We start from the raw sequence: 14599 nt of genomic DNA on the forward strand, positions 1-14599 counted from the left end.
TACAGGTAACCAAACACGCCTTAATACTCCCTCCATTTCACAATGTAGTGCGTTTATGTTTCTCAAGATTTAAATTTGATCATAAATTTAACCAACAAGACCGACTACAACGGAGGCAAAAATTATATCATTAAATTATTGCTTCCGTCACAGTTAGTCTTGTTTATTAAATTTATAATTAAATTTAGATCTCGAAAAATACGGACACACTATATTGTGAAAGGGAGGGAGTATATGATACTCCTTCCCACTATTAGAAACAAACGCTTGAATTTCGTGATGTTTCTTTCTGTCATCCGGCCGTTGGATTTTTCGCCGCACATCCAAATCCCCGGCTCCGCCACCGTCACGCTCTCACCCGGCGGCGCCATGCTCCTCGCCAATCTCCTCCCGCCGGCGCGCTGCCCACTGGCCTCCCCTCTCCGCTGCCAGGCCCCGACCCACCACCACCAGCCCGCCGTCTCCCGCGGCCTCCTCCTCCGCGGCGCCGGCTCCCCCGTCGTCAAGCGCCTGCCCGCCGGCGACTGGCTCCTCTGGTACCACTCCGGGGCGCGCGTCTCCCTCGCCACCTCCCCCGACGGCCTGCGCTGGAGCCCACCCGTCGCGCCCGACCCGCTGCTGCCCTCCACCGACTGGTGGGTCTTCGACACCGCCGCCGTCCGCCCCGGCGACGTGCTCATCATCTCCGGCCCCGACGCGCCGTCGTCCCGCCGCCTCCCGCCCTCCTCCTCCGCCGTATACTGGCTCTACTACACCGGCTCCAACGACGCGCGCCTCGCGTCGTCCCCGTTCCCCGCCGCGGACGTCGCCGCGCTGCCCGGCCTCGCCATCAGCCAGGACGGCCGCCACTGGGCGCGCATCGAGGGGGGCCACCACACCGGCGCGCTCCTCGGGGTCGGGGAGGACCACCCTCAGGGCTGGGAGAAGCGCTGCGCGGCGGCCCCCAAGGTGGTGATGCACGCCGACGGGGACCTCCGGATGTACTACCACTCGTTCGACGAAATGTCGCAGAGGCACGCGATTGGGGTGGCCAGGTCCAGGGACGGCATCCGGTGGGAGAGGGTGGGGAAGGCGCTCGAGGGAGGCGGGCCTGGATCGTTCGACGAAGGCGGGGTGCGGCAGGGGCATGTCGTCCGTGACCGCGCCGCCGGTCGGTACATGATGGCGTACGAGGGTTTGGATGGCAGTGGTGGGGTGAGCATTGGGTTGGCCGTGTCGGAGGACGGGCTGAGAGGGTGGAGGCGGTGCAGTGAATCACCAGCGCTGCGCCCGTCGGAGGATGATGATGAGTGGGACGTCGCTGGGGTTGGCGCCCCGTGCCTGGTGCAAATGGATGGGCCGTATGATTGGAGACTCTATTACATGGGTGTAGGGACGGATGGTGAGGCTGCTATTGGGATGGCATATTCAGAGGGTCAGGGTCTTCCGAGGTTCAACAGGTGTGATGCTCTTCTCATGTAAGGTGAGCTGTGTTGTCTATGTTTCAGGGAATGTATGTTGATGCGGAACTTCTGCATGGCTCATTTGACAATGCTGATCAAGTGATCATGATAAAATTTGATGTTGGTTTTACTTAGCGTCTTGATTCAACCTGCTTCGGTGCTTTGTAACACCAATGTATTTACACTACTCTCAATTTCCTAACATTGCTATCCCCCACATCCATGATCCGTCAGAGCATGTCAGACAAGCAATGGTGTTTGGCAAAATAGTAATGGTATGCTTGGGTCTGAACTGTTACCGAGACCGGATGGAACCTGTCTGGGCACTGATTGTATATTCTGCCTAATAAAGTTCTACTGTCAGTTGTTTGAAAAGGTTTTACCACCATATTTGCTAGAGAGCATCTTCATAATCACAGGTGGATCTAGAATTATAGTATGCATGTAGCAGCGTGAAAGTGTGGAGTCTGTTCCTGTCATTTACCATTTGTTGTGCTCTTGTTTATCTTCTTCTACTTAGTTTTTGCTAATTCTTTTACACTGAATGCATAGCTGGTGGCTTTTATGTTGTCCGGAACCTTCCAGCTTACAATAAAATCAACTTGTGCATATCATGCTAACGCTGTATCATGCACAAGTGGCAGGGGTTAAAGTACGCACAAATTTCCACGAGTTCTTGTCTGTTGTTGCTACTACCATCTAATACTGGTTGTTGGTTCAGTATGACGCACACAAGTTGGTATTGGTCCATCGGCTTCTCTAGTCTAGATTACAATAGTCATAACAGCTGCCCTATTTACTAACATGGCAGGACACCAGCGTCAGTTCTCACTAATCAATTCTTCCTCCAGGTATGCATATCCCTTTTTCACAACTTACATATAAAGAGGTTATGGACAATGATATTCTGCAAATTAGATGTCTGTGCTGAAAAAGTGACTGTTTTATAAGGGCCTTTATGCAGTCATATCAAGGTTATGCATAATATCATGGCAGTCTGTCCGAGAGTAGATATTTAAGTGCTTTATTTGCCATCAGTACTTCTATCCTGCAGTGCATGTCTTTATAATAGATGTATTTGAGAAGAGATATTTGCATTGGAATCACATGTACTTTTCCAAACCCATAGGATTACCATATTTTGAAAAAAATCACTTTATCTGTATGGTTGCAAATTTACTAGTTGTAGTTATTGTTGGTATGTCATCCTGTGCTGGAAATTTCAACAGTCTAGGACCCTCTAAATTTAATGAAAATAATTTCCACCTATGCCTGCAATCTTTAACCTGATTGCAAATTAATGCCACCTATCAAATCGCCATAGCTTCAAAGAAGTAGACTAGCAGTGTCTGATTTCATAATTTGTGTTATTTAGCAATTTCATCGTGATAGCAGTTGTTAATTGGCCTTTATTTGAAATTGCAGTTAAATCTCTAGCTATATGCCACTCAAACATTTGTGAACTTATTCATTGTTCCATCGACAAGTTTGGTTCAGGTCAACATGTTAGACAGCGGTAAACAACAGCTTCCCAGCAGATCATCCAAGATTTCCTTTGCAGGAGGCAACCAAGGTGATAAACAAGATGGTACAATCTTCCACTGGCACAAGGGGTTGATCTAGTCTGAAAAGCCATGTGCAGATGGAAGAACCTGTACCACAATCTTGAATAATGTAATGTTACATAGTTATTTCAATGGGGTCATGGATGTCCTTACTTCCTTCGCAATGAGGTAAGTGTTTCATCCCTGACCTGTCTCCAGTTAGTTTGTTCACATGTTCTCTATTCTAACACAGTGCAAATGTGCTGTTATAAACACAAATTATGTCTTTAAGATGTCATAATGCTTATTTTTCTTAGGCTGAATAATGATTCTTGTCATGAAATAGTTTTGGCATCCTTCTTTCCCCTCTCTTTGCTGTACTTCAGTTGAAGTATCCCCATATCTTACTCATACACTGGGCATGTATTTTTAGGTTGAGACTACATGTTATCCTGTCTACTTCTCCACAGTGGACAGTGCAGCTCTTATATCCATGTGTTACATGTGTGCAGTATTACGTTTATTGAACATTTTGTGTTCTTCCCATTTCCCCCACTATTCAGTAAGTGTTTCCTTACACAGAACTGCAAGTAAAGTTACTCATGTAGTTTGATGTTGACTATTCACTGCCGTAGTGGTCCCATATCATACCAATACATGTTTATCCAGGTGTCGTCTTTGTACTTTTTCATCTGCAATGCTTCCAGTATCTTCCTACATCTCACAAAAAACATTGATTTTTTTTAGTTCATATAAGCTGTTCACACTTCAGTTTCAGTTTTTTTTTGCATGAAATAAGTTCAATTATCTGCGCTTCCAGTTTAGAATTAAACAAAAATGGAATCCATGATCAGTAAGGCATTGGTGACATTACTGAAAGCACCTTCTAATCCATGAATTACTTCACCAGTATAAATGGCATTTGCTAGAGAAACTTGCACTTCATCTACAGCTGTATTGTACACCAAACAGTTCACTCTGAGAGAGATTATAATTAAATCCTTAATTCCAAGCATTGGTAGACATTGCATGTTAATAAGCCTATGTTTTGTACTGGACTGCCAGAATGGCTGTACCAAATGGATTGCTCCTCTAAGAGGACTCATCCCAAAATGAAGCAACATACGTAACGAACATTGACCCTCAATAACTTTCAGGCAAAAAGAAAATTACCTTACGGTCTCACCAACCTGGACTTGGTGTCACAGTGGAGGGGTCCGGTCACCGCTTGGAGTTATAGCAGCTTTTATTTCGAGGGCCATAGCCGTGGACCTGAATGCTAAACTCATACTCAACTGAAAGTCACTTGCTTGTTACTCTTACATTCAGTCGATCGGTGAGGAGCTGTACGTCTTCTTGCACCCAGTAACCTGCACCAAAACCAAACCGTCAAAAGGGCATTTATGTCATCATGATAAGGCGTGGAAAGTTCAGTTTTCATACCTTCATATCGTGCTAATGACGTATAGCTCTAACCTGCCTTCTCCTGCTGCTCTATTTAGCTCCTCTGCACTCAGCTGTCAGCTCTTGGCTTCCTAAAGGTAGCATAGTACTCTACTCCAATGGGGAGATCACCATGCTGTGACAAGGTTGGCCTAAAGAAAGGTCCATGGACATCGGAGGAGGATGAGAAGCTTCTTGCCCACATCGAGGAGCATGGTCATGGGAGCTGGCGTGCATTGCCTTCCAAGGCCGGTGAGTCTACAAAAGCTTGATTTTCATCCGGTTGCTGAGGAACAGAGGCGTCTTTCTACGGAGTTGATGAGGGTTCGACCAACATCTTGCAGGTTTGCAGAGGTGCGGCAAGAGTTGCAGACTGAGATGGACCAACTACCTGCGGCCGGACATCAAGAGGGGCAAGTTCAGCTTGCAGGAAGAACAGACCATCATCCAGCTTCATGCTCTTCTTGGCAACAGGTGTGTAGTGTTTTTTATGTAGGTTTTTTACTCAGGTTATCACAGCACAGTTACCAACTTAAGCTCCCTTTCAGAGTAGTACAGATCCTTCTGTTGCCGCGTCATCAATGTCTTACCTGCATTCTTTTTCGGGTCTAAGATCAAGTGCAGAGTCTCTGACCTTGTCAGACTGCTGTATGAATATTCTTTTTCAGAGTCTCTCGACGGGTGTTTCGGATAATTTGTAGTGTTGAATGCACCAAATATCAGCGTTTTCATTCTGTGTATTCAGAATCCTCCTGATTTTTTGCACTTCCAGAATAAAGAATTTTGGCTGGCATTCTGTGTATTCTGTTCAGCAATGATAATGCATGAATACATATATGATCATCTCTTATTAAGTGTTGCTTCCTGGGACTGTGCAGGTGGTCTGCCATCGCGACGCACCTGTCGAGGCGCACCGACAACGAGATCAAGAACTACTGGAACACCCACCTCAAGAAGAGGCTAGCCAAGATGGGAATCGACCCCGTCACCCACAAGGCCACCAACGGAGCTCCTGCAGGCACCGCAGCCGACGTCAGATCAGCCAAGGCCGCAGCCAGTCTCAACCACATGGCCCAATGGGAGAGCGCCCGGCTCGAGGCCGAGGGGCGGCTGGCTCGAGAATCTATGATGCGCACAGCAGCCTCCACACCAACCTCAATCCCTCTGCATCCAATAAACTTGCCAGAGCCTACCACTCCCCCGTGCCTCGGCATGTTGCAGCCATGGCAGGGCGCGAAGCTAGACCTGGAGTCACCCACCTCCACACTGACGTTCATTGGTAATAATAACAGTGTCAGCCTAGGGGCGTCTGAAAGCAACTCCGCGATGTGGAAGTTGAGAAGCGATGATCTGGAGTGCGAAGAGAACAGCGTGCGCAAGTTCCTCCGCGAGCAGCAGATGCAAGGACTGGAAGGCGCGGAGAGGGGAGAGCACATCATTGGCTGCGAGGAGCCGTGGTTCCAAGGGACGGTAGGCGTCGGAGCTGGCTTCACAGACATGCTGCACGATACATTGGATTGCTGGGGCGAGTCCAGCAATGGCCAAGCCGAGCTCAGCGGGCAGGTCTCCGGGGACGGAGAGAGCGGCAGCAGCAGCTACTGGAGCGGCATCCTCGGCATGGTGGTCACCTCGGAGCTGCCACCATCCCACCCCCACCCACCAGCATTTCTCTAGGACGACGGCCGTCTCTACATTCTTCTTCTTTCCGGCCAGGGCTTGCGCCGAAATCGACCGAATCCTCCGAAATCGGAAGAAAATAGCAAGAGGAAGAGCACGGCACTGCGATTCTACAACTACTACTGGCAATAGGTCGCTGTTTTTGGCTCATCCTCATGTGTAATTAGCCACTACGTACTAATGTATTGTGACCCTGAGGATGCAGTAAATAAATGCATATTGCTTTCTAGTGTTGACTCATCAGTGTAGAATTAGAAATAACCAAGACGAGTGCATGTTAGGTGAGTCATGCAGGACCGACGACACCATAGTTAATGGCGCACGGACTTTACAGTTGGTTGGTTGAATGCTCGAGCTGCCGTGCTTCCCTTGCCTTCATCCAGATCAAAAACCAGAATGATTGACCGGTACTGCTCATGCTCAGATCGAAGCTTCGGTCCCCAGAAACCCCTGGCTGCCTGCTGTGGACCTTTGTTTTGGCATAAATGAGGGAATTTTCACAGTAATTCAACTCTGAGATCTAGGACTGTTCGGTGAAGGTAAACAAACGCCTTTACTCCATTTGGATACAAATGTGCTGGAAATGAAGCAATTCGCACTGAAGCCATCAATACAAGATAATAGGGGTAATTTACAGCTCCAGTAACAGACCATTAGCTAAAACCTGTAATAGTTTTTGGAACTGCACCCGCTTCAGTTTTTACACATACTCCACGTGCTACTGGTACAAACCATATTTGCCCCCAAAATTTACAGGTGTGCTTGCTCTTGCTCGGTTATATGCGGTATCTATTATATACAGTTAATTTCTTTTTGAACTTTCTAGCATCCCAGTGATCCTGCCTGCAACTCATTCTCTGTTCTGAATTTCCTGTGGCATGAGTTGCACTTGATGTTACAAATAGAAATAGATCCGGTTTTGGAGTTGCTATGTACTCCTTCATACATTGGATGAACTTCATGTTACTGCCGTCGGTTACTTCCCAACATCAAGTTCAGTCCTGCCCTTTTCTGTACATTGGAGATTTCACAGTTTATGAAGAAAGTAACTGGGAACCAAGAACATCCATTATATATAGCCTGGTAACTCAGACGACTGCATACCATCTTATACCATCCATCCCTACACCACTCTAGTGTTTCCGGTCCACGTTTCCGTCTGCTTGTAACCCCCATCCGTTTCGTTTTACTTCGCATATTCTCAAGTTTGACAAAGCTTACAGAAAAAAGATGTCAATGTTCACAAAACCACATCAATGTATCATTAGGTAATTAGGTCCATCATGGGATAGAATTGTTTTTTCATACTGTATTTATCTGGTATAGTAGATGTTGATATTTTTCAACATTACAAATTTGGTCACCATACTGTAAAGACAAAACGAACATGCGAAGTAAAAAGATCAGAGTACTAATTCCTTCCTCTGCGCCTGAAAATATAGCTGACAGCTTTTGCATCATCAGTTATAACACTGCACTGTCGACCAGTCATGAAGCAACAGTTTCACAGGACGGCAAGAGCAAAGAGGGGAAACCGGTGAAAGCTCCGCAATCCCGGCTGCCAATCTTGCCCATTTACCTTACCTGACTCTTTAACCAGTGATTGACCGGTACTGCTCGGATCAAAGCTTCGGTCCCCAGAGACCTGGCTGCTGTGGACCTTTGTCTTGGAATAACTGAGGGAATTTTCACAGTAATTCAACACCGAGATCTAGGACTGTTCAGTAAAGGTACTGATCTATACTTTATAAAACCTAATAGATGAACATGCGTCAGCTCAATGCAGCCTAGCTTTCGAAAGGAAAAGGCTAGAGATGAATATGACTCCAGCCTTTTCGGATGAACAGTGCTATTCATGCTGTTTGCAGCTAGTGCGCACCGGAGTAGTATAAATGTCACTAAAACATTAAGGAAGCATATGCTGTAATCAAATATACCAGCTGTATAAAATCAAACTGAAATAGCCAGGCTAGAAAAATAATCATAGAAGTCGGTCGCCATCACGCCCTCTTCGGTTCTTACACATGTTTTGGTCTCATCTTGTACCTGTGCCATGTCCCACACTTCCACATACTGATACAAACCGCGTTTGCCCCCAAGAATTTACAGGTCTGCTTGCTCGCTCTACTATATGCTGTGATGGCAGACCCAGAGCGCTGGTAACACGAGGCTGAGAATGATCCCGCCTGCAAATCATTCTCAGTTCTGAATTTCCTGTGGCATGAGTTGTACTTTTGTCACAAATAAAAATGAATCCCGCTTTGGAGTTTCTATGTACTCTTTTTCACAGTGTTATATTTATCTGGTAATTCTTTTCGTAGTGTTCAGAATACCAAATCAACATCATTAGATCCATCATGGAACGGTATTCTTTTTCATAGTGTTAATATTTATCTGGTATAGCAGATGTTGAAAATCTTCAATATAAATTTGGTCAAACTGTACAGACAAAACTAACATGCGAAGTACTCTCTCCCTCCCACAATATAAGATGTTTTTGCAAACTGGAGCTCAATGCTTTTGTGTCATCTCGCAACAGTTGCACAGGACGACAAGAGCAAACAGGGGACAATGGTGAAAGCTCGAAGTCCCAGCTCAGCTGCCACTCTTGCTCATTTACCTACCTGACTAATAACCAGTGAGTGACCAACACGCAGCAAAAACCAAAAGACCAGCGCAACACATCAGGCAAATGAACTTACAAAAGGATATGAGACTAGGTATCACATCCAACAAGGCAAGCAGCCCTTCCAGCTGAAGAACTTGTTGCCCTTGGCCACAATCATCCTCCTCGACACCCTGGTACCGGCAGGCCCCTCGCCTCCTTGCACGCCCTCTCAAGCTACGCCACCCGCCCCTGCACCCTCCGGAGGTTCAGCCCCTGCACCAGCCCCAGCGCCTCCTCCTCGCCCACCACAACCCGCCTCTGCTTCGTCATTGGGGTTTGGAGCTTCGGCAGCCACTGAGAGGACGGACCCTTCCATGCCTCCAGCGTCGACTTCTTGTGGTTCAGGCACCTGCACAGCTCCCCCCTCTCCTCGGACGTCAGCGTGGGGTGTGGCTGCATTGCACAAGGTCATACCATTACATTGACACAAGCTAGTGCTAATTTCCACTTGTCTGACAGTTTCACTTAAAGATGCACACTACCAAGGCTGAAATCACTCTATTTTATGGCGTACAACTATTAGTCTTTAGATTTGAATGGTTGTATATTGACTAAGAAACAGTAGTAAATGAAGTGATCAAGGTTTAATGAAATTGCAGGTAAGCTATGAATAGAGAACCCGGTATCAAAATCCAGCAATTCTATACTCCCAAAATAAAACCAAGTTTTGTAAACATTTTTTCTTAATGGTACTAGAGCAGTTAAGCTCAATCATGAAGCAAACAAGGGCAATTGTGTAGTACCCTTCAATTTGTGTGTTTCCATGCTTCAAAGGAAGGGTGTGCATGAGAAAGAAATTAAAGGAGGAAGCACATACAAAAAGGAGAGGACGATGATTAAAGGAGAGAAAAAAAATTAACATTTGCACATAGAAAGCATCAATGGCAATCTGGTAGAAGGTTCCCAGGTTCAATTGCAACAGTAGGCTAAACAAAGGCAATATCTTGGTTGTAAAATTATCAGAGTTCAATACCAAAGAGGATAGATTCGAAAGACTAATGGCAGCACGAATCACAAAAGTGCACTGCCAACAGGGGAAGGTGTAAAAAGGTTTACATCTGCGTGCAGGCAAACAAAGTTGGGTTTTTGATAGAAAGTACTGATGTACGGGTGAATTTGTTTTTTGTGTGGAATCTTAGTAACTTACTATAGATAAAATAAAGTGCCCCAACATGCGGAGCTACAACTCAAGATATATGTGTGAATTGAAAACAATTGGCATTTCTAAGGAAAGGAGGTATTACTTTGCATGACAAATATTTTGTTTAGGGGAGATAAATATTGTGACCATTTGAACTGTAAGCTTTGTGATAGTAATATGAAGGGAAGGAGGTTTCTGGCATTCAACAGAAAGCTTACCACTTGACACTGTCGGTGACGATAATAACGACGGTGGAAAGTTGCAATATACATGAGACGGCTTGGGCAATGAAGCAGAACCACACACCCTCTCAAACTGGAATGTGTCGACGCCGCGCGTGTAACAACCTCGCCTGATTGACGAGCTTCCCACATGATATAGGAGCAAGTGCCTCCCCACTGCACCCGTGAGCAAGGACCCAGAAGGCAGCAAGATTGTTTCATTCTCCATCTGCCACTGCCACTGGGTGGAAATCCCACCATTGTTTCGCCAAACCGTAAAACTACGGCGAGCTGTGTTGGGTGTAGGCACAAACATCCGAATCGTGCCTTGGCCTGCCTCCGCAATGGCCACATCATCGCTCGGAGCTCTGGCACAGGGTGGGTGGTCAGCCATGGAGAACTCCATCCTCTGAATGTCAAGCACCAGCAATTTTTCACCTGAAATCCAGTAGAAGCAGCCATGGGCGTAATGGCGTGACCTGAAGCAAGCCATCCATGTGAAATCCGGTAGAGGTAACGACTCGCTCCGAGTCAGGGCTCGCCATTGCCCTGTGCGGGAAGAGAAGACAAGGGCCATCTGCTTAGCTTGGAGCAGCACCACCCAGATCACCCTGAATGACGTCTCCTCCGTAGCCGTAGCAGCTTCCTCCTCGTCGACGCCGGGAGGGACGAGGAAGGTCTCGGCGAAGCTCTGCCCATATATCATGAGGTGGTCCGCAACCGAAGCGGCCATGTCATCGGGGATTGGGGGGAGCAGGAGATACTGCCGGTGCAGGGGGTCGCACACCACCATCTCATTGAAGAGGGGTCCGAGCCCATCACCGGAGTCGTGGCGGCGGGGTCTGTCGAGGAGGACGCGGCCGTCGCGGACTTCCCGCACGGTCCAGTCCCGGGCGGGGGCGGGGATGAAGGCGAAGGGGGGGCCGGGGGCGGGGAGGAAGGCGAAGGAGAAGTCGGCGGCGAGCGCGACGGCGCCGGCCGCCGGCGCGGAGGGGTGAGGCCGAACGGCGGGGTGGAAGCGGCGAACAACTGGGTCGAGGAAGCCGAGGAGGGGCGGGGGGTGGATCTTGCGGAAGCGCCGGAGGAAGGAGCGGTCGGTGATGAGGCGGCGGAAGGAGACGCAGGCGGCGGAGGCGCGGATGAGGTCTTCTGGGGTGGGGAGGCGGAGGAGGATGTCCACTAGTAGCTCGTCGGGGATCGCCAGCGAGGCCATCTTCCGGCCGCCGTCCGGCGGCGGCGGCGGCGTGTGTGTGGGTCTGTGGGAGTTCGCACGATGCAGCGTGTGCTGTTGGGGAAGTAAGCCCACGGTACACATGGGCTGCAGAATACGGGCCGAGAACTCAAGTGAATAAGTTAAGTTTAGTACTCGTAAAAAAAAGAGTTAAGTTTAGTTGTCTAAAAAAAAGTGTCCCGGTCGATTCTTTCAATCTTTCCTAGGGTTTACCTCCTCTCAACGGCGACGGCCGTCGTTGAGTGTTTGCTTCCTTCCTGTTGTGCCTCGCCGTGGAATCCACTCGGGTTGACCAAGGGACGGTCCTTGCACTGTTCCCCGGCCTTGGTGGTCCGCCGGAGGGGTCGTTGGGTTAGGGTCCTCTCACAGCCCGAAGTTTCTTCTCGGGCTAGGGTTTCAAGGATGGCAGTGGATGAATCGATCTCAACGGGGGTGCCCCGCAAGGTTGATCCAGGGAAGCAAATTTCAGATGGGGTTGGAACCTCTGCGACGGATGGTATTAACAGCAAGCACACAACTGTTGTTGGGAGTGTTTCTTTAGTTGCAATTCTGCTTGTATTCAGCGGAGACACAGAGGAAGGCATGCTTGCGCTTCCATCACCTGATGTACCACATCCCAAGAGATCAAGGACCAGTTTAGTTAGAAAGGAAGGCAATGTTATAGTGGCAAAAACACATCTGGCGGGCTCCCTAGAGGGGCGCCGCCAAGCCCATTGAGTGCACTCTATTGGAACTGCCGCGGCAGTTCGAGAAATTCGTGAGTTCGCGAATAAATTTGTGAAGGAAATATGCCCTAGAGGCAATAATAAAGTTATTATTTATTTCCTTATATCATGATAAATGTTTATTATTCATGCTAGAATTGTATTAACCGGAAACATAATACATGTGTGAATACATAGACAAACAGAGTGTCACTAGTATGCCTCTACTTGACTAGCTCGTTAATCAAAGATGGTTATGTTTCCTAACCATGAACAAAGTGTTGTTATTTGATTAACGAGGTCACATCATTAGTTGAATGATCTGATTGACATGACCCATTCCATTAGCTTAGCACCCGATCGTTTAGTATGTTGCTATTGCTTTCTTCATGACTTATACATGTTCCTATGACTATGAGATTATGCAACTCCCGTTTGCCGGAGGAACACTTTGGGTGCTACCAAACGTCACAACGTAAATGGGTGATTATAAAGGAGCATTACAGGTGTCTCCAAAGGTACATGTTGGGTTGGCGTATTTCGAGATTAGGATTTATCACTCCGATTGTCGGAGAGGTATCTCTGGGCCCTCTCGGTAATGCACATCACATAAGCCTTGCAAGCATTACAACTAATGAGTTAGTTGCGAGATGATGTATTACAGAACGAGTAAAGAGACTTGCCGGTAACGAGATTGAACTAGGTATTGGATACCGACGATCGAATCTCGGGCAAGTAACATACCGATGACAAAGGGAACAACGTATGTTGTTATGCGGTCTGACCGATAAAGATCTTCGTTGAATATGTAGGAGCCAATATGGGCATCCAGGTCCCGCTATTGGTTATTGACTGGAGATGTGTCTCAGTCATGTCTACATTATTCTCGAACCGTAGGGTCCGCACGCTTAACGTTACGATGACAGTTATTATGAGTTTATGCATTTTGATGTACCGAAGTTAGTTCGGAGTCCCGGATGTGATCACGGACATGACGAGGAGTCTCGAAATGGTCGAGACATAAAGATTGATATATTGGAAGCCTATATTTGGACACCGGAAGTGTTCCGGGTGAAATCGGGATTTTACCGGAGTACCGGGAGGTTACCGGAACCCCCCGGGAGCCATATGGGCCTTAATGGGCTTTAGTGGAAAGGAGAAAGGAGCAGCCCAAGGTGGCCGCGCGCCTCCCCCCTCCCCTAGTCCTATTAGGACTAGGAGAGATGGCCGGCCCCCCTCTCTCTCTTTCCCCCTCGGGGAATCTAGGATTGGGGGGGGGGGGAGTCCTACTCCCGGTAGGAGTAGGACTCCTCCTACGCCCTCCTCCTGGCCGGCGGCCCCCTTCCCCTTGGCTCCTTTATATACGGAGGCAGGGGGCACCCTAGAACACACAAGTTGATCTTCATGATCGTTCCTTAGCCGTGTGCGGTGCCCCCTCCACCATATTCCACCTCGGTCATATTGTTGCAGTGCTTAGGCGAAGCCCTGCGACGGTAGAACATCAAGATCGTCACCACGCCGTCGTGCTGATGTAACTCCTCCCCGACGCTTTGCTGGATCGGAGTCCGGGGATCGTCATCGAGCTGAACGTGTGCCAAGAACTCGGAGGTGCCGGAGTAACGGTGCTTGGATCGGTCGAATCGGGAAGACGTACGACTACTTCCTCTATGTTGCGTCAATGCTTCCGCTTCGGTCTACGAGGGTACGTAGACAACACTCTCCCCTCTCGTTGCTATGCATCACCATGATCTTGCGTGTGCGTAGGAATTTTTTTGAAATTACTACGTTCCCCAATAATTTGCCCCTACCCTTTTATGCATCGTTGAAACTCAGATAAAAGGCTCAAGGGTAGATGCATTAGCAAGTACTTTTGGTTATGATAATGGTTTTGCAATTGATATTAGAGGCGGAAGTGGTGACATTGGTGTATTCTAGAATAATGAAACAAAAGTTGATTTTCTTGGTTACTTGGAATATCATATCGATTGCTCAGTATTGGAAGAGGGTTAGGACCCGTGGAGGTGCGCTGTTGTATATAGAGAGGCCCAGACCGATCTCAGACATCAAACTTGGGACACCCAGAAGAACATCAGTACCACTAGCAACCTTCCGTGTGGATGTGTTTAGGGGGGTGATATCTGGTACTCCCACCCCTACGATGCTCCCGGTGCTCCAAAACTCAGTAGCACATTTTTGTATCTCGAGCAATGTTTCAAATTTTGATTTAATTTTTTTTGACAACATACTTTGATGTTGTGTCAATGTGCTGGATTTTTTTCAGAATTTTTCGAACATTTAAAAATGTGCTGCCGGGTTTGGAGCACCGGGAGCACCCTAGGGGTGGGAGTACCGGATATTTACCCGTGTTTAGGGGATTTCAATGAGGTTCTGCGCCCCGAAGAGCAGGAGGGCGTAGGAGAGAGGAGTAACGCTTAGCCTCAGGCTTTCTGTGACGCCATCGATGTTTGTATGTTACTTGACGTCGGATATATTGGCAGGTTTTGGACCTTCGAGAAGAAAGTAACAGG

At 47.9% G+C, this 14599-nt stretch overlaps 3 protein-coding genes across 9 annotated transcripts; 2 read left to right on the plus strand and 1 right to left on the minus strand.

The window, feature by feature from the left end:
- Positions 1 to 253: 253 nt before the first annotated feature.
- Positions 254 to 3552, plus strand: LOC125540277 (Arabinanase/levansucrase/invertase). Of its 5 annotated transcripts, none has more exons than XM_048703874.2 (3): positions 254 to 1462; positions 2254 to 2293; positions 2868 to 3552. In XM_048703874.2, exon 1 carries the CDS (start codon positions 280 to 282, stop codon positions 1459 to 1461), a length of 1182 nt encoding a protein of 393 aa, XP_048559831.1. In that variant the 5' UTR covers positions 254 to 279; the 3' UTR covers position 1462; positions 2254 to 2293; positions 2868 to 3552. The 5 variants fall into 5 exon arrangements, with proteins under 5 accessions (XP_048559831.1, XP_048559832.1, XP_087401507.1 ...); XM_048703875.2 differs by having other exon boundaries at positions 2930 to 3552; XM_087545381.1 differs by having other exon boundaries at positions 2940 to 3552.
- Positions 3041 to 6335, plus strand: LOC125540279 (transcription factor MYB16). Of its 2 annotated transcripts, none has more exons than XM_048703877.1 (4): positions 3041 to 3175; positions 4489 to 4681; positions 4774 to 4903; positions 5308 to 6335. In XM_048703877.1, exons 2-4 carry the CDS (start codon positions 4549 to 4551, stop codon positions 6101 to 6103), a joined length of 1059 nt encoding a protein of 352 aa, XP_048559834.1. In that variant the 5' UTR covers positions 3041 to 3175; positions 4489 to 4548; the 3' UTR covers positions 6104 to 6335. The 2 variants fall into 2 exon arrangements, with proteins under 2 accessions (XP_048559834.1, XP_087401508.1); XM_087545382.1 differs by lacking the exon at positions 3041 to 3175 and adding an exon at positions 3420 to 3548.
- A 2139-nt stretch (positions 6336 to 8474) lies between these two features.
- Positions 8475 to 11458, minus strand: LOC125540276 (uncharacterized). 2 transcript variants are annotated; one of them, XM_048703871.2, is made up of 3 exons: positions 10575 to 11458; positions 10134 to 10504; positions 8475 to 9167 (listed from the first exon to the last, which is right to left on the minus strand). In XM_048703871.2, exons 1-3 carry the CDS (start codon positions 11449 to 11451, stop codon positions 8949 to 8951), a joined length of 1467 nt encoding a protein of 488 aa, XP_048559828.2. In that variant the 5' UTR covers positions 11452 to 11458; the 3' UTR covers positions 8475 to 8948. The 2 variants fall into 2 exon arrangements, with proteins under 2 accessions (XP_048559828.2, XP_048559827.2); XM_048703870.2 differs by having other exon boundaries at positions 10134 to 11458.
- Between the last annotated feature and the right edge of the window lie 3141 nt (positions 11459 to 14599).

Source organism: Triticum urartu, chromosome 2A, assembly GCF_056163025.1.
Source record: "Triticum urartu cultivar PI428250 chromosome 2A, HENAU_Tu73, whole genome shotgun sequence".
NCBI lineage: Eukaryota > Viridiplantae > Streptophyta > Magnoliopsida > Poales > Poaceae > Triticum > Triticum urartu.

Coding starts and splice junctions, on each gene's coding strand:
- LOC125540279 (XM_048703877.1), top strand. CDS start 4,549: ATGGGGAGATCACCATGCTGTGACAAGGTTGGCCTAAAGAAAGGTCCA. Junction 4,682..4,773: donor TGCATTGCCTTCCAAGGCCG/GTGAGTCTACAA, acceptor AACATCTTGCAG/GTTTGCAGAGGTGCGGCAAG. Junction 4,904..5,307: donor CATGCTCTTCTTGGCAACAG/GTGTGTAGTGTT, acceptor GGGACTGTGCAG/GTGGTCTGCCATCGCGACGC.
- LOC125540277 (XM_048703872.2), top strand. CDS start 280: ATGTTTCTTTCTGTCATCCGGCCGTTGGATTTTTCGCCGCACATCCAA.
- LOC125540276 (XM_048703870.2), bottom strand. CDS start 11,451: ATGTGTACCGTGGGCTTACTTCCCCAACAGCACACGCTGCATCGTGCG. Junction 9,168..10,133: donor GTCACCGACAGTGTCAAGTG/GTAAGCTTTCTG, acceptor TGTGCAATGCAG/CCACACCCCACGCTGACGTC.